Genomic DNA, 23,245 nt, shown 5'->3' on the forward strand with positions numbered 1-23,245 from the left:
GCCTGGGGGAGCGTTACACACGCGTGTGCATCAACAAGCACACGGCTGTGTCACAGGTCACCGCAAGGAGCCTATTTCTGTTCTCATTCACCCCGATCTCCTCCAATTCCCAATCTGCCTGAACCCCAGAAGTCCTGCAGACACAGAAACCAACACAGGGGAAGCCAAGAAGACGACCCAGGGCCCGCCAGGGGGCCTGGCGTTATCAGCGACTTCAGTTTAATAATTAACAATCATTTTAGGACAAAAGCATAGGAATTTCACAATTACAAAAGTGGACATGAAAATACTTCCCTTTCTCCCTAAATGGTAACCTATAGTGCAGCCAGGCCCATTACCCCCCCACCCAGAGGTGAATGCCAGCCCCAGGACTGCTACCATTCCATATTAATGAATTACATAGTCATTGTGCAAGCAAGTACCGGAGCAGACATCAATTTGGTACAGGGGGCCAAGATAAAGGAGGAACCGGGAAAATCGGGGAGAATACAAACCACTTTGGCCACCAAGCCAGCAGATTCCAGGGTACTGCAGATTAAAGGCTTTTGGCAAAGCAAAATGCACCTAGTTTTTTCTTTTTCTTTTTCTTTTTCTTTTTTTTTAAGATTTATTTATTTATTTGAAAGGCGGAGTTAGAGAGAGAGATCTTCCACCCACTGGTTCACTCCTCAAACGGCCACCAACAGCCAGGTCTAGACCAGGCCAAAGCCAGGAGCCTGGAACTCCATCTGGGTCACACACATGGGTGCAGGGGCCCAAGCACTTGGGCCACCGTCCACTGCATCCCCAGGCCATTAGCAGGGAGCTGGACGGGGGGGGCGAAGCAGCCAGGACGGTAGCTCTGATGGGAGATGTGGCCGTGGCCAGCGGTGGCTTAGCCCACTGTGCCCCAACACCCGTCCAGTTCCCGGTATTCCAATCTCACGACTCTGAGCTCCACAAGCCCCAAGCAGAAGGAAGTGCTGACAGTGTGACGCAGGGGCAGTGCTGGTTCTGATGCCTGCATCACACCTGAATGCCTGGGTTCAAGTCCCAGCTCGGACTCCTGATCCCAGTGTCCTGCTAATGCAGACACTAAGAAGCAGTGGGGATGGCTCACGTGTGTGTGTGTTTTTAAAGGTTTATTTTGTGTATTTGAAAGACAGAGTTACAGAGAGAGAGAGAGAGAGAGAGAGAGGTCTTCCATCCGCTGGTTCATTCTGCAAATGGCCACCACAGCTGGAGCTGAGATGATCTAGAGCCCGGAGCCAGGGCTTCTTCCAGGTCTCCCACATGCGTGCAGGGGTCCAAGCACTTGGGCCATCCTCTTCTGCTTTCCCAGGCTCATTAGCAGGGAGCTGAAGTAGAACTGGAGCAGCCGGGACTCAATCAACACCCATATGGGATGCCGGGGCTTTAACCTGCTGTGCCACAGCACTGGCCCCAAATCATGCGGTTTGATCCCTGCCAACCATGTGGGAGACCTGGATCGAATTCTGGGCTCCCGAGTTCAGCCTCAGTCCACCCCCCCACACACCCCCACCCCCGCTGGTGGGCACTTGGGGCGTGAACCAGTGAATGAGAGCTCTTGGTCTCTCTCTTAGCCATTCAATTCACATTCGTAAATAAAAAAAATTTTTTTTTTTTTTTAAGACAGCATTAGGTGCTGGTGCTGTATTGTAGTAGATGCGCATCCCCTATGGACTCCAGTTCAAGTCCCTGCTGTTCTACTTCCAATCCAGCTCTCTACTATGGCCTGGGAAAGCAGCAGAAGATGGCCCAAGTCCTTGGGCCCTTGCACCCACGTGGGAGACCCGGAAAAAGCTTCGGATCAGTTCAGCTCTGGCTACTGCAGTCATTTGGGGAATGAACTAGTGGATGGAAGGCCTTTCTTGCTGTCTCTCCCTCTCTCTGTCTGTAACTCTACCTCTAAATAAATACATTTAAAAAAAAAAAAAAAAGGAAAGAAAAAGACGGCATTAGTTTGTCACAAGGAGAGGCCAGTGCTGTGGCACAGCCAGTAAAGCCACCATCTGCAGCACCAACATTCCAAATGGGCACCTGTCACAGCTGCTCCACTTCTGATCCAGCTCTCTGCTGTGGCCTGGGAAAGCAGTGGATGATGGCCCAAGTCCTTGAGCCCCTGCACCCACATGGGAGACCCGGAAGAAGCTCCTGGCTCCTGGCTTCTGATCAATGCGGTTCTGGCCGCTGCGGCCATTTGGGGAGTGAACCAGTGGATGGAAGAGCTCTCTGTCTCTGCCTCTCTCTCTTAATCTCTAGAGAAAGAGATATGGAAATGACTCAGACGATAAAACACTTCAGAACGTCAGTGGAATGGGAGCTTCATTGCTGCCAGTTCCATACAGATGTCAGTCCGGGTGTTTCCCAATACTGTAATCGTCTCTAAATGCCAAAAAATAAGTAAATAAATAAACCTTCTCGCCTAGAACTTCTTTGGGGCCTCCTCTCCCACGCTCACGCCGGCTGAACTCCCTTCAAGCCTGCGGGCAGCACCTTTCCTGGGGACCTTCCTGGGCGCGCGACGCCTCCCTGCTCACGGTTCCACGGCTTTACCTTCAGCCAGTATCCGGCCCAGGAGTGGAAGAACTTCCGAAAAGCTTGTCCTGCCCCGGCCCCAGCGCCATGTCCCCTCTGCTCTGACAGCGCCACCAGCAGAGGCCCCAGTGAAAGATTTATTAAGATGTCTTAGACAACAACTGATTTCAACGTGTCCTTTCACACAGCTGCTACAGAACCCCCACTGCTGAGACTGTGTGTGGCTGCTGCCTCCCAGGACGTGACAACCTCCCCTGACACCGTGTGGATAAAGCAGGCCTGGCTCCATTCTATCCTCCCTGATGGCTCAGAGCACTGCAACCCACCCCCTCATTCAACTTCTCGATCCTCTAACTGCTACTCTCGCTGCTAACACCAGAGGGCAGTATGGCGCAAAGAAACCCCACCTGGATTAGGATCTAGGGTGAGGCCTAGAGCGCTTCCCCTTGGGGGTGGGAGTGTGTGTGAAAGAATTAACAGTTCAGGAAACACACAACTAACACGCAAGCCAAATCCCATGTCAGTCGACAAGTGTCGTAGCCTCCACCTGTGCCCGGCGACCTCGGGGCTGAAGGGTGCACAGATGTGACGAACGCCCCATGGCCTGCAGCATGGACTGCGTGGCCCCGCACAGGGAAGGCGCTCCTTTTCCCCGCTACCCAGTGGCTCTCAGCTTAGCAGAGATCCACGGACAAACCGAGAGGGGGTCACATTGTAGGAGGAGGATTTTTAAAGATTTATTTTTATTTATTGGAAAGAGTTACAGAGAGATGTAGAGAGAGAGAGAGAGAGGTCTTCCATACGCTGGTTCACGCCCCAGATGGCCACAACCACAGGAGCTGCACCGATCTGAAGCCAGGAGCCAGGAGTTTCTTCCAGGTCTCCCACGTGGGTGCAAGCCCAAGGACTTGGGCCATCTTCCACTGCTTTCCCAGGCCACAGCAGAGAGCTGGATCGGAAGCGGAGCAGCCAGGCCTTGAACCAGTGCCCATTTGGGATGCCAGCACTGCAAGTCAGGGCGTTAACCCACTGTGCCACAGCGCCGGCCCCAGAAGGAGATTTTTAAATCTACTGGAACTCACTCACCTCTCACCCAAAAGGCCACTCAAGTGCGCAGGAATTTTGTCCCAAGTCCGATGTCATCTCTCTCTCTCTCCTTTTGTACCTCCCAAGGAAGGAGGGAAGTAAACTGAACACCCCACGCATCCTCATGCTGCCATAAAGCTGGGGGGGGGGGGGGCCAGATGTTTTATGCAATGGTTTAGCCACCGCTTGGGACACCTCGCCCCATACCAGTCTCTGGGTTCCAGTCCTGACAGTTTGCAACCCAGCTGCCTGTTGCTGTGCACCACGGGGAGGCAGCAAGTGTTGGTTCCAGTACTTGGGTTCCTACTACCCTAAGTGGGGGACCCAGATGGAGCGCCAGGCTCCTGGCTGCAGCCTGGCCCAGAGTAAACCAGCAGACTGAAGACCTCAACACCTCTCTCCTTTCAAAGCGGTTCACACACCAACATGCTTATTTTACTAGCTATGTATTAATTTCATGCTTATTAGGGGGAAAAAAAGCAACCAAATTTAAAACGCATGAGAATCACACGTTCCGCTTAGCTTAGGACAAAGCTAACTTGCAGGTTCTATGTTACCTGTGTGGTAAGATATGGCAAAAGGTCACACAGCAAGGTCAGGCAACAATGATCCACTAAGTTGCTCCCCACATTAAAACGTGCAATTTCCCAGTGCACAGCATCTAGGAGAACTTAACTAGGTTTGTGTGATTAAGTACCAGGTTTGTGAACTTGGCTTAACCAGCACCATGGTCTCAGAAGAAAACCAGGACTTGCAGGACTCCAGTTGGAGGCAAGGGGGCGGGGCCGTCAGTGTGGCACAGTCACTGTGGACCAAGTGCTGGCTCCTGGCTTCAGTCTGGCTCAGCTCTGGCTATTGCAGCCATTTGAGAAGTCAAACAGTGGATGGAAGAGCTCGCTGTTAACGGCCTGGGAAAGCAGTGGAGGACGGCCCAAGTCCTTGGGCCCCTGCACCTGCATGGGAGACCTGGAACAAGCTCCTGGCTCCTGGCTTTGGATCAGAGCAGCTCTGGCCATTGTGATCATTTGAGGGGTGAACTGGAGGAAGGAAGACCTTGAGCTGTCTCTCCCCCTCACGGTCTGTAACTCTACATCTCAAATAAACACATAAAAATCTTAAAAAAAAAAAAAAGTAGATGGAAGATCTCTTTCTCTCTGTAACTCTTTTAAATTTATTTTAAATATTTAAAATTTATTTTAAATAAATAAATATTTTTAAAAAAAGAAAGGAGAAACAAGGGAGCAAAGGAAGATTTTTCTAGAACTCTGTCAACACAGCCCACATCAGTCTAGAACAAAGCCCAACCTGAGCAGCTATGCTGACGGGGTTATGAATCAGAACAGGAGAGACCGCGGCCTTATTTTGCAAAACCAAAAGCCACACGTCCCTCTGCCCCTCTGGTCACTACGCAGGCAGCCGGCAGAGCACCGCCTTAGAATAGCCCAAGAAGCAGCACGGCCAGGACGGGCGGCCCAGAATTCCCCGCCAAGGAGGTCCCCGCGTGTCATCACGGGACGTCCGTGGTCTCGGCTCCCCGAGCAGTTCTGATGGGGGGTGGGGGACGTGCAGCAGGCTCTCCGGGGTTCACAGGCTGGGCTGGGGGGCACCTGGAGGTTGCTTTACTCGTTCTAGGATCCGCCCTAAGGTATTCTGACCTGAGACCTAAGCGAGGGAGATTTCCGATGTCAACGGAACAGCGTTCAGATTTGCAAAGCCGGGTCCACACGCCAGCACAGCGAGCAGGGGCCAGGGCCCGGCAGCCAGGGTGGGGGCGGCTCCCACCGACCGACCGACCAACCGTCTCCCCGCCTTTCTTCCCCACGCTGGGGTAGAAGCCCCACTGCCCCCACTGCCCCCAGAGAACAAACTGAGATGGTGTTTTGGGAAAAATAAGGGCAAAACCATTTCTTCACGCAAGCAATGAAGCCAAATCATTGCCACGCGACCAAATTCCGAAGGGGAGGGGTCACCATCACCGGCTGGATTCCCAGCCAGCATCTCACGTCGGCTGCACCCCTGCTCGGACCCCACCCAGGGAGCCAGCGACACGACACGGAGCACAGCTGCCAGGATTTCTGCCGTCTACCTCGGGCACTGCTCGGAGACCCGTGCGTGTGTGTTGATTCACTCCATACAAGAACCTAGAGGAAGGCCTATTTCCATGGTTACCTTCCAGAGGGAGAAACCCAAGCACAGGGCAGTTACGAGCCCGGCCCACAGCCCCACGGCCCGGAGTGGCAGGCTGGGGTGTGAGAGAAGCAGCCACCTTCTCACCACTCTGCCCGGCCCGGCTCACGAACGCAGGGCGGCCGCCAGCCGCGGGAGGAGCCTGGGGCCGATCTTTGCCTCACACATCTCTGCAACACTTGAGCCGCCAGGTTTGACAGAGAAATTGACTTTCTATTAACATAAAATCTTGGGAAAGAATGCTATCCTGGGGGGTCGATGTGATTACCCCGAGAGGCATGCCATTGGACCTGACCCCTGGAGGACGTCCGGCCATCCCCACCAGTGCCAGAAATGACCTCCAGCGGCCTCCAGGGGAGCACGTTCTCCTAGTTGGGTCCCTCCCAGCAAGGACCCCACCTGGCCACTCATTCAAACTCAGCTCCAGGGAGCAGAACCCCCGAAGGGCCCCTGTGGGGCTGAGGTGTGGCTCTGGCCTTGGGTCCATAGGACCCCTGCCCCCGGGGCCCCCGCCACCCTCCTCCAGCAGGGGCTGACCTGTGCTCTTCTCCAGGAAGTCCATGGACTCCTCGCTGGCGCTGAAGTGGCTGGACGTGGCCTTCTTCTCGGGGTCCTGCTCCACGTCGGAGCCCGTGTGCACCGAGGACGTGGTGCTCAGGGGGGAGCGGGGCATGTCGGACAGGGAGATCCTGCGGCCCGAGCCGCCGCCCAGCACCGGCTTGCTGAGCAGGATCTTGGGGGAGGCCGTCATGTCGAAGTTGAGCTTCACCTTCTCCTGCTTGTCCACCTTGGCGGTGCCGGCGCTGGGGTTGCTGGGGTCGAGCAGCATCTGGTACTGGCTGTTGGGCGTGTAGGGCGTCCGGAACGGAGAGTAGTTGAAGACGCCGAACTTCCTGCGGATGTTGTCCACGTACACCTCCATCTCCTGCATGGCGCTGTTGAAGATGCTCTTCGTCTTCTTCACAGAGAAGGGGATCTCTTTAGACATGAGGTAGCAGTTATTGATGGGGACCCAGGCCCTAGGAGGGCGAGAGAGACAGCGTCAGTGACCGCCAGGCAGCCCACGGCTGCCGCGGCCTTAATGCAACACCAGTGAGCCCAGCACGCCGGCCACCAGTCCTTGGTGATGGTGGTTTTAAGATTTATTATTTATTAAAAAGGCAGAGTTAGAGAGAGAGCTCTCATCCACTGGTTCACCCCCCAAATGGACGCAGAGGCCAAGGCTGGGGCAGGCGGAGGTCAGGAGCCTGGAATTCCATCCGGCTCTCCCACGTGGGTGCAGGGGCCCAAGCACTTGGGCCTCCTCCGCTGCTTTCCCAGGCCCATCAGCAAGGAGCTGGGTCAGAAGCGGAGCAGCCTGGGCTGGAACTGGAGCTCACAGGGATGCTGCCAGGTTCACCTGCTGCACGGCCACGCTGGCCCCCGCCAGGATTCTGAACTATTTACTCCGTTTTCTGAAAGTCACTCAGATTGATTGGTTTGTTAATGATCCACTGAGCTGACACATCCTGCCTTCAAGACAGAACATCAACAAAAAAACTTTCCTAAAATGGGAAAAGGCTAGATATACTGTCATTTTAACCTGCTTTAAAAAATAAAATATAATTTAAAAAATAAAAAAAAAATTTAAAAAGCAAACAAGAACCCCTCCTGGGATTCTGATGGCAGAGGGCAGCACACCAGCCACGGTGGCCTGGACCACACCTCTCAAAGGAGAATTACTCCCCAGCCTCACTGGGCTCCACGCGGACAGGAAGCTTGCTCTGCTCACCGCCATTCCAAAGGGGACGAGGACGACACGGTACTGACCGTGCGATAACTCACGTGGGAAATCGCCAGAAACAGCCCGCTGGCCTTCGGGGGTGCCCCTTCCACCACCCATGTTCCTGCCATCAGCACCCCACCTTCCAGCGTACCCCATGGAATCCAGACAGCAAAAATGCCAGTGGCCAGGTCATGGGTCCAGCCGGGGATCCCACAGGGCCGTGGTGGTGACGGCAAGGGTGACACACGGCCATCAGGACACACTGGTGACCCCTCAGGATTCCCGGTGTCCACCAGTCTGCAGCTGGGACATGGTGGGAAGGAGCTTGTCCAAAGGGGCCATCGGACGTCACACAAAGTCGAGGCGGACAAAGTCACGCAGCGTCAAGGCAGGGACACAGCAGTGGGGGCAGAAAGCCCGGCAGGAAGCTCACAGGGACAAAGAGGCGCCCAACTCAGCGCTGTCCACAGTGGGCAGCCAGAACCTGGACTCCACTGCTGATGCCATGAGCTTTAGGAAACACGGGCTCCTGACCTCACAAGCTATCGCCCACCTGAAACCTCAGCTGGGGACCGGTGTTGTTCAGGTTCTGGAACATCTGCATTTACATAATGAGAGCTCCGGGGACGAAACCCAAGTCTGAACACGAAACGCATCTACACCGTGCCCACAGAAGGTGGCTGTCAACAAGATGTTCCGGTGCACCTGCGCTCTGCCGGTGACCCGTCGCACGAGGTCAGGGAGGGAGCTTTCTGCTCCTGGCACCACGCTGGCACATGGAAGTTTCAGATTGGGGCATTTTTGATGTTCAGATTCGAGATGCTCCACCCGTACGCTTTGCCCCAATTCCAATACTTGACAACTAACTCCTATGTTTAAAAGAAAACCACCAGGGAAGAATTCACATCCCCCGGGCAGAATCCAGAGCAGGTGGCTGGCGTGCCATCTTCGGTGATACTGAACCGAAACAGAAACCAAAACCAAAACCAACACTTCAAACAGCAAGCCGCTCTCCCAGAGCGCTGGAAATCACCAGCTTCTCATTGGATCCCCAGCTGTCTTATACCCAGACCTGAAAAGCCACATTGCTAGCCAGAGGGAGGGAGGGCTGAGCAGAGACGGGGCCTCCAGGTGAGCCTGTGCGTGTGCACACCGAGTGGGCCCGGATCCAGGTGAGATGGGGACACGTCTGAGAAGCCAGCGAGATCCTAGGGGCATCCCCCGGGCAAGTGACTCCTGTCCCTGAGTGAGGCTCAGCTGGGCCATCCCAGAATGGAGGATGAGCCCCTATGTGGGGGAGGAGCCCAGAGCAGCAAATGACAACAAAGGGACTTCAAAATCATTCAAGAAAAATGAAATACAAAATGAGTCTGTCTTGTGCAAAAAAAAAATTTTGAAGTCCTAACAAGCATTTTCCGTGAGCTTTTGGTTAAAGGTTTGCTTGTCTGAAAGGCAATGACAGAGAGACAGAGTGAGACATCTTCAATCCCCAAATATCCACACAATAGATGGGGCTGAGACAGGCCAAAGCCAGGAGCCTGGAATTCCATCCTGCTCTCCCACACTGCTCCCTTCCCAGGATACGTGACCAAGAAGCTGGATCGGAAGCAGAGGAGCCTGGACTCAACCCAGCACACTGATAGGGAATACAGAATGCCTGTCCCTACCAGGACCTTTTCAGAAAACCCTGCATATGTGTGGACTTCAAAATGCTTTTGCAGGAGCCGGCACTGTGGCGCAGCAGGTTAACACCCTAGCCTGAGGCACTGGCATCCCATAAGGGCACCAGTTCGAGACCCAGCTGCTCCATTTCCAATCCAGCTCTCTGCTGTGGCCTGGGAAAGCAGTGGAAGATGGCCCAAGTCCTTGGGCCCCTGCTCCCGCGTGGGAGACCAGAAGAAGCTCCTGACTCCTGGCTTTGGATCGGTTGCAGTCAATTGGGGAATGAACCATCAGATGGAGGACCTCTCTCTCTCTCTCTCTCTCTCTCTCTCTCTCTCTCTCTGCCTCTCCTCTCTCTGCCTCTCCTCTCTGTGTAACTGACTTTCAAATAAATAACTAAATCTTAAAAAAGAGAGAGAGAGAGAGAGAGAGATCACAGGGCTGTGTTTTAACCCCCGCTTGGCTGCATAAGAGCTGTGTGGCCAGCTGCGAAGCATTACCCTCCCTGGGGTGCGGTTTTCTTCTCAGTAAAGGAAGCTAAAAGCAGCCCCACGGAGACTGGCGCTGTGGTGCAGCCGCCATCCCCTCTCAGAGCACCAGTTCAGGTCCTGGCTGCTCTGCTCCCAACCCAGCTCCCTGCTGATACACATGTGAAGTAGCAGAAGATGGGCCACGTGCTTGGGCCCCTGCACCCACGTGGGAGACCCAGATGGAGTTCCTGGCTCCCAGCACAATCTGGGTTGTGAACCAGCAGATGGGCGATATCTCTCTCTCTCTCCTCTCTCTCTGTCCCTCCCTCTCCCTCTCCATCTCCATGCCTTTCAAATAAATAAGTTAATCTTTTTAAAACTGTGCTTATAAATATATAAAAATATATATATGGTGTATTTTATACATATGTGGGTGGGCACATAATTTTTATTCTAAGTATGTTAAATCTCCTACACTTCCCCACTTCAGGGTGGGGTTTTGCCTCCTTTAATCACAACATTACCCGCTAGAAGAGAACTCGGATATTACAGGCTCCTGGCTGTAGGCACCTGCTACGCTCAGGCACACGGGGGGCCCGCGGTGCAGGGAACTGCTGATGGTGGAATGATTCACTGTGCAGCGAGAGGACAGACCGGGGAGCGTGGGAAGGTGCACACCTGTGCAGAGAGCACCCCCACCCCCTTGCCACTCCGCATCACAGCTTCAGCGGGAAGGCCAGAGGAGCCGACCGCTCGGCACTGTGAGACGCGAGTCATCTGGGAAGATACTTCTGACCCCTGAAAGCGTTGTTCTGAACAGCAATGTTACACACAGGTTGGATTTACCCCAGAAAACTCCGGCCAAAAGGAGCAGCAACCCCCTGGCAAGGCCTATGCTGGTTTCACCCACAGGAAGCCCGAAGGCAAGATTATCTTCTAACGTCCCTGGCAAAACCGCAGCCCACACGTTACCAGGCGTGGCCCAGCACAGGGAAATATCCCTCAACTCCAAGATCACCAGCTGGCATCACCACCATAAAACAGGAAATAATCGCCATAGCCTCCACCTCTTTTCTTATCCAAGGATACAATAAAGGTGACTCCCACCTGTCGTGTTGTCCAAAGAAACGGGCGTCGACCTGCCCGTCTTTATCCCTCAGAGCTTTGGCTGGCCAGAACGGAAAGCCCTTCAGCTTTGCCCAGACCAGAGGGTGAGGGTTGCTCTAGGAAAAGAAAAGACACAGTCTGGATGTGTTTGGCAGCAAGGTGCACACCGAGGAGAGAGCCGGTGGAAGGGGATTCGGGCCGGCAGATGGAAAAACCAGTTTCCATCAGGGCCAGGCCGAGGGGTCCTCCCTAGAGAGCGCCAGGTCCGGACATGGGACCAGGACTGCAAAGGGGCTTAAGTGGGGCGCCTCAGAACGAAACGCTGGCAGAACCAGCTTAGGTCCTGGCTGCGCTGTATGACCTGGCTGGCCAGGAGCCAGACAACTCGCCATCCTGTGCCACATGGGCACAGCCACCCCAGCCCCAGCACGCTGAAGCGTGCATGGCGCCAGCACGCACTGAGGGGCGGCCCGAGCCCCCGATTACTCTTCATCGGGGCCCAGAGCCTCAGCTGCTCACGTGTGTGCCTCCAAAGAACACAGCTCAGGATCCTCACGTTACTTGGTCCATCTTTGCACCTGACCCAGTGCCCCCACCTCCCTCCCAAGCCGACAATGCACTTTTCTCTGCACAGCTCCAGCCTGCAGAAGGCAGACCCCTGGGGGATGCTAAGACGACTTTCTTCACCCCCCAAAAAAAAACACAGCTGGAGAGACCATGGAATTGATCCAGGGAAGAATTCACAAACATCGTAAAACAGGCGCACATGATGCATGAACGACACACTGGCGGGAGGCTCGTGTCACCCCTGCCGCGTCCCACACCTCGGTGAGCTACCTCGGACTCTGCCCCATGCCGATGCCCGAGGGAATCAAGTACACCGTGATGTCATTTCCGGGGCCCAGCAGTGTGTCCCACCCAGGCTCCTATCACTCCCCATTTTCAAACTTCACCCCAGATTTCATCCCCAAGTCCCCGGGAGAAAGCTGTGCCGCGGTCACCACTGGAGCTCAGGGGTCAAACAAGGCAAGGAACCCAACTTACACAAGGCTCACAAAACCAGTTATCTCGCTTCTGGCAGGCAGCCAGGTAACATTCTGGACAGACTTCAATTTCATTCATCTGCAAAGCAAAAACACGTTAGAACGTGGCACTCCACAGCAACGAATACACAGGACCCCGCTGACCAAGCAGAGCCCCACAGCAGGAACTCCTCCAAGGTGAATCCCATGCCCACCTTGTCACCCCCTCTGGGTCACGTGCCGGCCATCTACCCCAGCCCGCCAGTCTCCACTCTCCCCTGGGTGACTGTCCATCCCCCACCCGGCAGCCAGGGTCCTCCTTAACACACAGGGACCCCATCTTATGCTTGCCCTGCCTAAGCCCTCCCAAGGACTCCCCAGGACCCCAGTGGTTCTTCCTCAGAGCAGGCTAACTCCGCCCTCCCCTCAGCACCTCCAGGCACGGCTGGCTGTCAGGACTGGGGACACGGAGGGATCCACTGGGATGTGGGGTGTGCAGGGTCCCCATCTGTCAACAGTGCCAAGTTGAGGAGCTCACAACAGAATCTGAACCGAGGGCTGGTGCTGAAGCGTAGCGAGTTAAGCCATGGCCTCTGACACCCACTACGGTTCCTATCCATCTCCCTGCTGTGGCCTGGGAAAGCAGCAGAAGGCGGCCCAAGTGCTTGGGCCCCTGCACCCATGTGGGAGACCAGGAGGAAGCTCCTGGCTTGAGCCTGGCCCAGCCCCAGCCATTGCAGCCATTTGGAGAGTGAACCAGCAGATGGAAGATCTCTCTCTCTCTCTCTCCCCCTCCTCTTTCTCTCTCTCACTCTCTCTGCCTTTCAAATAAAGAAAATCTTTTTTAAAAACTAAAAAATCTGATGGGTTCCTCCAAGGCCACGTGCAATGTGGCCTCTGCCCACCAGCCTGAGCTCACCTTGGCTTCCTGTGGGCCTCACTGGCCTCGCCTGCTTGGCCGGCTGAGTTGGTACACATCTCTAACCGTGGTATTCACCAACACCAAACCCCTATCTTTCATTCCCACTGATGAACATCTGAAGGCTCGGTCACTGGTTTATGGTCCATCCCCCACGACCCTGGAGCGACCTCCTGGCTCAGAACTGAAGCCCTTCTGGATGGGAAACGAAGCGAAAGCCCCGCCAGTGACACCGTCACCGACACACAGGTAACGTGTGCTGAAGACACAGTGTGCGCTGGCATCCTCGGTGCCCCGCGAGGACGATCAGACTCCCCACAAAGCCCAGCGGAGGACTACTGTATTCCCATTTAGAGAGGGGGAAAATGAGGCCCAAGGAGCAGAGCAACCTGCCCCAGGGTTCAGCGAGGCCAAGCGGTGGGGCCAGGCTCCTAAGTCCAGGCACCTGCCCGCCGCACTGTAGCTGCCGTAGCCTTCCCATCATTGTCAGCCCTGTTCCGTCCCCTGTCATCACGCGAGTACCATGCGCCCAACAGGAGCTCAGGAATTATCCAGAAGACCGACTGACCTAACAGGTCAATGAACACAGATGAACAACGAATGAACAAACAGCAGAATGTAGCGCCTCCTTCTACCCAATGCCGCCGGGGAAACACACACACAGAGACTTTTTACGTCAGAACGCCCAGTATTGGGAGGGACACAGCAGGGTTCCCAGGCTCGTCCACTCCTGGCTGCTCCACAAGCTGCTACAGCTCCTCCAGAAAACAATCAAGAGACGTCTGCCCGCAGCCGTGGCCCCGCTCATGACCTCTGCCCTGGCAACTGCATTTCTAAAACTTACACTAAGGGCCGGCACCGTGGCTCACTAGGCTAATCCTCCGTCTGCGGCGCCGGCACACCAGGTTCTAGCGCTGCTCGGGGCGTCGGATTCTGTCCCGGTTGCCCCTCTTCCAGGCCACCTCTCTGCTGTGGCCCGGGAGTGCAGTGGAGGATGGCCCAGGTGCTTGGGCCCTGCACCCGCATGGGAGACCAGGAGAAGCACCTGGCTCCTGGCTTCGGATTGGCGCAGTATGCCAGCCACAGCGGCCACTGGAGAGTGAACCAACGGGAAAAGGAAGACTTTTCTCTCTCTCTCTCTCTCTCTCTCTCTCTCTCACTGTCTAACTCTGCCTGTCAAAAATAAATAAATAAATAGATACATAAAACTTATACTAAGGAAGCGCAATGACATGCATCACCCTGCTGCTTAAAATGCTGACAACCTGGGCACTGCCTAAATGATGAAAGAGCAGTCAGCAGATAAACACCCAAGGGCTGCACAGGCACACTATGCAGCCAGGAAAACTTTTTTCATCCTGGGGAAAACAGAAAACACACAAACTGAACTCGGTGACAAGCAGAATATAAAACTCTACATAGGAGCCTGTTGCCCGTATGTGGTGTAGCAGCCTGCAGTGCTGGCATCCCATATGGGAGCCGGTTCTAGTCCCGGCTGCTCCACTTCCAGTCTAGCTCCTTGCTAACACACCTGGGAAAGCAGCAGATGGCCCAAGTGCTGGGGCCCCTGTGCCCACATGGGAGACCCAGAAGAAGCTCCAGGCTCCTGGCTTCAGATCAGCCCAGCCTGACTAGTGCAGCCATTTGGGGAGTGAACCAGCAGTTAGGAGACCCCTCTCTCTCTGCCTCTGCCATTCTGTAACTCTGTCTTCCAAATAAATAAGTCTTTAAAAAAAAAAAAAAAAGCTCTACATAAACAGACAGGGAGAGATGCCACTGGTATTCAAACACGGTTTCTTCTACATGAATGAATGAATGAATGAATGATGGGGTAGTGAATGGCGGCCAGAGGTTGAAGGCCGGTGCACCTCAGTGTTTCATTCTTACGATGGGACTCCGATGACACAGGTCTCCCACCCACACTTCACCTGACGGCCAGCCCCACAACCACACGGCCTCACTGCCCAGCAGCCCGCAGGGCCCATTCCCAAGGGACAAGTTTGCCAAAGGGACAGATTCTCCAAGACACCAGGCCACTCTGACAGACGATAGAGACCCTGCCTCCAAAAGTGAAAGCCCCAAGAGCACTCGCAGGGCTCTGAATTCAATGCCACAGACTACGGGTTAAGGTGGCAACACTGGTGCTGTCCAGGCCACCAGGAAAACTCAGAGGTGAGCACCTTTCTTCCTCCCTTCTGTCACCGCTCAGGCGAGCGTGGCTGACAACACAGTGGGGGCCTTCTTGGTTGCTTTCCTGTTTCTTGAAGACAGAGGATACCGTCTGCACCTCCCGAATTCTAAAGACACCACAGATTCCCACAGAGCGACGCTGCAAAAGGAAACCTTAGCCGCTCCAACCCTTCAGTCCAGAAACTTCTAAAGTGGGTCAGTGGGAAACACTTACCTCGTGCTCACAGATTTTGATGACTACTTTTGCTATCTGCGTCAATTTATGATTTCCTAGAGGAATAAGAAAATAGGGTTAATTCTAATGGAAACACGCGCGTGTCTGCTAACAACCTTTGGATCGACTTTCCCCCAGGATGAAGATGCGAAGGTTAAAAACCGGAAGCTTCTGGCTCCCGAAAATATTTCAAATTCTGTGACTTCTCCCATCCAAGTCAACCAAGCGTTGGTGGGTCAACGTCGTTTTCTGCGAAACGCACTTTGCAGGAGTTTTCCATCCGATGACCGATTCCTTTTTGAAAACGGCTTTGGCACTCCAAAGGCTGCAGTGAGTGGGAAGGGGCCGCATTCGACCCTTCGTTTCAGATTCTAACCGAGAAGGGTGTGCGGAAAAGCTGCTCCGTGTGAGCGTCTCAAGGCCACTGGGTTCACAGGCAGGCGGGTCCCAGGAGAACACTCGGCCAATGGGATGGGCATCTGGCCCCACTCTGAACCCCAAACCCTTCACCTTTGCACAACACCAGAGGAAGACAAAGGTCCAGCAGTCACGTTTGTTTTGATCTGGTATTTTCAGACACTGTTGACAAGAATTCACACGCACACACACACCTTGAAAACTCAGGACATCAGATAACTCTGTACCCCTCGGGCACAGGAGCCACCCACAGCGGCCTCTCCAGGCCAGCAGAAGGCTGTGACCTCCGTTAGCCAGAGCCCACCTCGTGCCCGCGGTCATCCTGGCTTGTGCTGGGATTCTTTCTTCACCTGACCTCAACCAGTTGTATGAGCACAGAGGCCTTTCCATAGGCTTGTTTGTCACCTTTATATAAATCCTCAATGCCTAGTGCCTCTTCTCCCACCCCGGCACCCCTAGCTCTGCTACAGAGCTAATGATGCGAGCACCTAAAACAGACACGTACTCGCCCCTGTACCTTTCTACAAACGCCAGGGAGCAGTCTTCTCCAGGCCCAAAGGAACGGGGTACGTACGGGGAGGGGAACAAGACACGGTGGTTGCAGTTAAGAGAGCTCACAGCCTAGCGAGCAACTCAAACACACAACAGCATCATTCAGAAACTGACAAATGCTGCCATGCCCAGCGAGCGAGGCCGGGACACCAGCAAAGGCTTCTGGGAGGACTGAGAGGCTGAGTCGGAAGGCTGAGGAAGCAGAAGGGCAAAGCTAGCAAGAATGGCTCAGCAGGAGGAAGCACCAGGGGACCAGGGGACCAGGGGACCACAGGAACGGAGCAGGGGACACTGGAAGACAGCTCGGCAGGTAGACAGAGGAAGACGAGGGGGGAGCTGGGGGAGCAGAGGCCGTGCAAATCCACTAGGCCAGGAGGCTAAATCCCCTACATCCACCCAAACACAACAGACAGAACATCAGCCAGAAGAGAACAAAACTGTAATTCAATACCCAGCTTTCGAAATGAGCCAAAGACTGGACCGTTTTACCCACAAAAAAGCCATACACATGACTATCAAACACATTAAGAGATGCTCAATGCCAGTAAGCCATTAGGAAAAGGAAAATTCAAATGACCACAGCATCTCACACACTGAAGAGCTGGTAAGGACGTGGTGCAGGGAGACCTCACACACACACACACGTTGGTAGAGTGCAAAATGACACAACCATGTGCAAAAACAGCCTGGCAGAATCCCTCATAAATATAAACCTGCCAATGACCCAGCAGCACCACGGCAGGTATTACCCCGGAGAAATGAAAACATAAGGATCTGCACAAGGAAACTCACAGCAACTTACATTCTAACACCCGAAAGCTGGAACCAGCCCAAGTATTAACACCAACAAAGGAACGGATAAATTGTGTTATGTGTGTAGTGAAAAACCACCCAGCAATTACAAAGAACAAACAGACCCAACAAGAGACGAATCCCACAAACAGCACACCGCGAAAACAGCCAGCCACAGGGAGCGCTCTCTGTAACTCCACAAATAGGATATTCCAGGAAAGAAAGCAATCCAGAGTACGGGAAGCAGAGCTGCGGCTCCCTTGAAGGACCCGGGCTTGCTGGAAAGGAGCAAACAGAAATGCAGCAGCCAGCGTTGTGGTGCAGGCGGTAAAGCCAAGCGCAGGTTCAAGTCCCGACTGTTCTGCCAACACTCTAGCCCCCTTGCTAATGCATCTGGGAAAGCAGCAGTTAAGGGCCCAAGTGCTTGAGTCCCTACCACCACGTGGGAGACAGGAATGGAGTTCCAGACTCCTGGCTTCAGCCCTAGCTATAGTGTGGTGGAATCAGAAGGCCATGCCAAGATGGCCGCGGGCAATGGAAACTGCCTGGTAACAGGCTGTGATTGGATGGCTTTGGAAACCACATGACAATGGAGCCTGGCCACAGGCTGTGATTGGATGGCTTCGGAAACCACATGGCAACGGAAACTGCCTGGCAACAGGCTGTGATTGGTTAGGGCATAGACTTCCCCTTGACCGGATTGGCTGCCTTGGCTATATAAGCTGCTGTACCAACTGAAATAAACGAGTCTGCGGGCTGCTCGCCTCTGGTCTCCTTTCACCTGACTCCCGGGGTCTGTGTGGTGACTCGGTGCTTCTTGCCCCCACCACGCTCCTCCTCTCAGAACGAATCCACCTCAACACTATAGTGGGCATTTGAGGAGTGAATCAGCAGAGCAAAGACAGACCCTCGCTAAATGTCAAATGACATCTGGGAATATCTGTCAAAGCAACCAAATACACATAGAAAACCTGTTTTATTGTATGCAATTAAAGCTTCACTAAAATAAGGTTTTTTAAACAATAGTAAGATAAGCAACACCCTGGGGCCCAGAGCCACTGACAGCAGCTTCCACCTTAAAAAGCCTGGAATCGCTGCCCCTGTTCACACACACCAGCAATCCGGAAACACTGTTCTCAGTCCTAGCTCTGAAACACGTGAGCAGCAGCCTGGTTTTTCCAAAGGCAGGGAGAACATGGAACACGCGGCACACATGACACACACACCCTCGGTCGTCGGTGCAGCCACTCACCCCCGTTATAAATGATGCAATTGTGCAAGATCCACTTGGCATCCGCCAGGAAGGCTTCCGTGCAGCCGTACATTTTCTTCTTAGCATTCTGGGAAGAAAAGCCACAGAGCGTCACCCCCGGGAGTCGGCACAAGTCCCGGCAAGAACCCCCACACCCCAGGGAATGTGGTCAGCAGGCCTGTGCCTAACTCGTTCAGGCTCTTTCACCGGGGCTACTGTTTTGGAGGTCTCTAACCCCGCCTCACTGACTCACCACACTAACATGATCTTCTTCACCGGGGGCTGCTGCCACTGACCACGCAGCTCCTTCTGATGGACCCTGCATGGCTTTTCATAGCCACGTGGTTTGCACAGGCCAAGCTGAGTGTTAACTCAGTGCAAACCTACTCATCAGCCCCACTCCACGGAAGGCGACACGGAGGTAAGTTAAGGAGCCCACCCTCCGTTCCAAAGCTGTCAGGTGATGAAGCGAAGGTTCCAGCCCTGCCTTTGTAAGCTGCCTTCCCCCGCCCACGCCACCATGAAGGGGAGTGAAGCCTGTTGGGACTATTCCCTGCTCGGGGGCTGGCAGTGAAGGTGAACATGAAGTACTGCTGCCTCCTCACGGGTGGTTTTTATTATCTATATTGTGTTGCTACCACAGTCTGAAAATCAGCTCCAATATGCACCATCTACAATGCAAGTGTGATTTTGTTCCTCCTGGAATGTTGGCATGAATTTTTAAAAACACCTTCAGGCATTAAAGAAACATCCTTAACAGAAGAGTACGCCAAGCTCTAAGAAGCCACATCTTTATTGCTAATTCAGAGATTTCCCAGACACTTAATTTTCTCTTCTTCCTTCCTGCTGTTCTCATTAGCACCTCCGACAGACAGAGAAGAGGAGCAAGGCTCCAATCAATCACATCGCTAATTCTCGGGAACTACGACTCTTGTGGGCGAAAAGCTAGAATCACTTGCAGCAGTATCGTCAGCGGGTGTTCACACTCCACTGCCATCCGTGGGAGAACGCTACGGAGGGGAGAAGTCAGGGGATCGAGAATTCTTCTATCCAAATAAAACAGGGGGCGGGGAAATGCGGAGAAATAATCTATCTAGAGTAGCCTGGGAGGTGGCGGAGGCTCCGAGTCATCTCGGGAACTGTGGGCTCTACCGCGGAGGTTCTCGGATGGACGCCAACCTTTTCCAAGGTGCAAAGGTCCATGGGATGGAAAATGTATTCCGCATAGTCAGGGTGCTGCTCCAAGGGCACGGGCTTCTGAAACGCGTCTGTCTGCAGAAGAGAAGATACACAGGCAAAGCCCGTCACTGCTGGGGAAGCCCACCACTGACGCCCGCGGAGGGCGCAGCACTGATGACAACTCTTCAGACAACACGGGTCTAGGAGCTTCCACAAAGGGTAACGCTGGGAGCTCCAAGTCGGGTCCACTTTCTACTGTTGACTGGTTACCGAAAACTCCGGGCCCAGCTGCATTTTGGTTTTGTATTTTATTTTCAATAAGACCCAATGTAATAGGTCCACTCCACTCCAAGACTGACATCACACGACTATACTATGAAACCTGGACCCATCTATACCCTGCAGATGTCGTTAACCAAAGTCAGCTGGAGGACAACACAGAAGAGACAGCTCGTTGGGTGCCAACGGGGGATAAAGCTTAGGGAGTGGTATTTTGCTACTCCTTTGAGAAGCCAAGTTACCTTAAATACAAAGAGATTACACACATTTTTCATTTTGATCCACTTTCTTAAGCCCTACTAGAATCAGCTCAAAATGCAAGGCCCAGTTTGTAGACTGCTGGTTATACGCTCATCAATAAAAAAATCTAAAATACTTCATTAAAATTACAGTAATACATCTGAAGGGCTTATGTGTAGTCATCCGAGCACCGTTATCAGAATGGAAGACTAAGCCACCGTAAAAGCCGGCAAATCTCTGCCCTCATTGATTTCACATCAAACAATGTACATGAAATTATTGTTCTCTTCGATTTTTCTCTTTGCTTTCTAACTCTACAGTGTTGACAAGTTACAGGACCCAGTCTTTTATACACAGTCGTTAGCAAATGAAAATTAAGCTTCAAAAAACAGAAGTATTCCTTGTCACTGAACATAAAAATCATAATAGTTGGGACCAGCGATATGGTACAGCAGGTTAAGCCACTGCTTGGGACGCCGGCAAACCGTATCAGAGTGCCAATTAAGAGTCCTGGCTACCCTGCTTCCAATCCACCCTCCTACTAATCTGCCTGAGAGTGTAGCTGATGACGGCTCAAGAACTTGGACCCCTGCCACCCATGTGGGAGACCTGGCAGAGTTCCCAGCTCCTGACTTTAGCCTGGACCAGACCTGGCTATTGGGGCCACTAGAAGAGTAAGCCAGCAGACAGAAGATCTCTCTCTCTCTCTCTCTCTCTCCCCCACCCCCCCTCCAACTCATTACTCTGCCTTTCAAAATCATTATAGCAGAAAAAAATTTTTGGATTTTTTTAACTGTTTTGAGGCTACATATTTTTGCTTCCAATAATTGTTTGGTTAGACAAATAAGGTCCCATTTTAACAATATCCAATTGGCATCAACTTAATCTGAGAGGGGCCGGCACTGTGGCGTAGCGGGTAAAGCCACTGCCTGTAGTGTCGGCATCCTTTATGGGCACCAGTTCGAGTCCCAGCTGCTCCACTTTCGATCCAGCTCTCTGCTATGGCCGGGGAAAGCAGTAGAAGATGGCCCAAGTCCTTGGGCCTCTGCACCCACATGGGAGACCTGGAAGAAGCTCCTGGCTCCTGGATTCAGATTGGCCCAGCTCCAGCCATTGCAGCCATCTGGGAAGTGAACCAGAAGATGGAAGACCTCTCTCTCTCTCTCTCTCTCTCTCTCTGTGAGCCTCTGCCTCTGTGTAACACTGCCTTTCAAATAAATAAAATAAATCTTTAAAAAAAAATAAACACAAGGTATTTTCCATAATAAACATACAAAGCACAGTGGCCACGGTACGACTCAGACCTCAGGTGGGCCAGCACCATGAGCCACACACCTGCCCATCAGAAGAGGCCACCTTGCTTTCACACGTGGGGTTTCCTTACCGGGCACAGCCTGCACCACAAACCCCCACTCAGGCCTCTCGCCAGCTTGTGTCTCACGTGCAGGCTCTACTCAGCTGAGCTGCTGCAATCTGCCCAGGGCGGGGAGTGAGGGCTCATTTCACAACCAATCAGAATAACCCCCCCGAGCTTCCACGGTTTGTCAAGTCCCGGGCAAACTCGGTTCGTGACACAGAGAGCTCACAACCAAGACGCCGCGGCTGCCGTGGCGAAGCTCGTGTTTCACTACGGGTGTCTGGACCTGGACCCACAAGAAAGCCCACGGAGGAGCACGGAGCAGGCAAGAGGTCGACAGGACAAACGCAGCCACCGCTTTCATGGACGTTTAGAACGAGAGGAGCTTTCTTCTTACCCCCGGCTGTTTCATTTTCTGAATGGCAAACTTGAGCAGGTAGGATAACTGTTCAATGGTAAGCATTGTCATGGCTTTGCTCTGGGTCTCGATGCACTCTGCTACTGTAATTTTCTACAAGTCAAAATCACAGACAAATACGCAGTTAGGAGACGTCAGCACCCACCTCCTCACTTCCCCTGCCGCCTTCTTTTTGGTTTTTGTGCCAGGAAACTCACCCATTGGCAAGCAATTCCCATCCAACGAGCGAGGACCCCAAACTAAGAGCCCCAAACGGACCTGGCGGGTAAAGCTAAAAAGCACATCAATTCAGGTCCCATCATCTTAGGACGTCTTTTCACTCCTGAGGATGACAGGATGTGAGAGAGGTGTGCATCTAAGACAGGGTCCTGAAAACTGCCAGTGTTAAAACCCTGGGATTCAAGCAGGGGCTAAGACAGGCACTGATGGAGAACACTGAGCGACCACTCATCTCACCCATCTAGGGCTCTGGGCTATCAGAAATGAAAGAGACAGACTACCCTGTAGAAAGAACCCAGGGAAATGTAGCGGACCAGCATGGACTATGACCTCGTTCTCCATCGCCACTGATGTGAACTCCACTCACAACATTCCAGCAAAACTTCCCCCAAGACGTCTGTCTACTGGGGCCAGTGCTGTGGCACAGCAGGTTAAGCCACTGCCAGTGAGGCCGGCATCGCAAATGTGCACCAGCTGGGAGTCCCAGCGGCTCCACTTCCAATCCAGCTCCCTGCGAGTGCACCTGGGAAAGCAGCAGAGCCCAGCCAAAGTGCTTGGGCCCCTTCCACCCCCATTGGAGACCTGGATGCAGTTATAACTTCCTGGCTTCAGTCCAGCCCAGCCCCAGCCATGTGGCCATCCGGGGAGTGAAGCAGCGGATGGAAGACCTATCTCTCCCTCTCTTTCCGTTAGTTTGCCTTTCAAGCAAATAAAATAAAATATTTTTAAAAGGGGGTATGTCTTCGTCATGGACCATGAATATTATTTCCTAGACAAATTCCCATCAAAGCGGATTCAGAAAAATGGCTGAAACCAGGCTGTGCTGTATAAACCTGGTTCGGTATCCCAGGGCTTCACAAGGGCTCTCGGTAACAGCAACAACAAAACTGCTCAACCCTGGCGATGCCAGGAAATGCCCCCTAGCCACCTGTGGAGGGAAAGCTGAGCAGAGTTTGCGCCAATGGACCCGGATCCCGGTCCCATTCCATCTCCAGAACCTCCAAAGGGAGCTCCCCGCTGTGTGTGGTCAGCTGAAGAGGACAAGGGTGACACAGGTGCTCAGAAGCAGAGAGTGGGGGATGCAAGGGCCTCACAGCTGAGCTACCAGGGCTGAACCCTCTCATGGTGCATGTTGCCGGCCTCCCCTGGAAGCAACACGGGGCCCTGAGTCGCAGACACACAGCACCTACCTGCTTGAATTGCAGTCTGTGTCCAGCTAGCTATCCAAGGCAAACCCCAGGCTGCAAGTCACAACTCTCCCTCCCTCCCACCCCACTCCTCCCTGCTGCATGCCAGTGCCTGCGGTTCTCACAACACTTGACAGCGAGTTCTCCGGAAGCCTTTTTTTTTGCACAGGGACTGGTGCCCCAACACTGCCCA

At 53.5% G+C, this 23,245-nt stretch overlaps 1 protein-coding gene across 14 annotated transcripts in view; it reads right to left on the bottom strand.

Annotated features, from left to right (window-relative positions):
* The window catches only part of ZMYND8 (zinc finger MYND-type containing 8), a 103,731-nt gene that overhangs the window by 35,787 nt on the left and 44,699 nt on the right, over positions 1–23,245 (bottom strand). For all 14 annotated transcript variants that reach the window (XM_062204305.1, XM_062204300.1, XM_062204312.1 and 11 more), the window contains 7 exons: positions 21,626–21,739; positions 19,353–19,445; positions 18,174–18,261; positions 15,161–15,216; positions 11,860–11,937; positions 10,816–10,931; positions 6,349–6,830 (listed from right to left, as the gene is read on the bottom strand). In XM_062204305.1, coding sequence (XP_062060289.1) covers positions 6,349–6,830; positions 10,816–10,931; positions 11,860–11,937; positions 15,161–15,216; positions 18,174–18,261; positions 19,353–19,445; positions 21,626–21,739 — 1,027 coding nt within the window. The remainder of the gene's footprint in view (positions 1–6,348; positions 6,831–10,815; positions 10,932–11,859; positions 11,938–15,160; positions 15,217–18,173; positions 18,262–19,352; positions 19,446–21,625; positions 21,740–23,245) is intronic.

Source organism: Lepus europaeus, chromosome 10 (genome assembly GCF_033115175.1).
Source record: "Lepus europaeus isolate LE1 chromosome 10, mLepTim1.pri, whole genome shotgun sequence".
Lineage (NCBI taxonomy): Eukaryota > Metazoa > Chordata > Mammalia > Lagomorpha > Leporidae > Lepus > Lepus europaeus.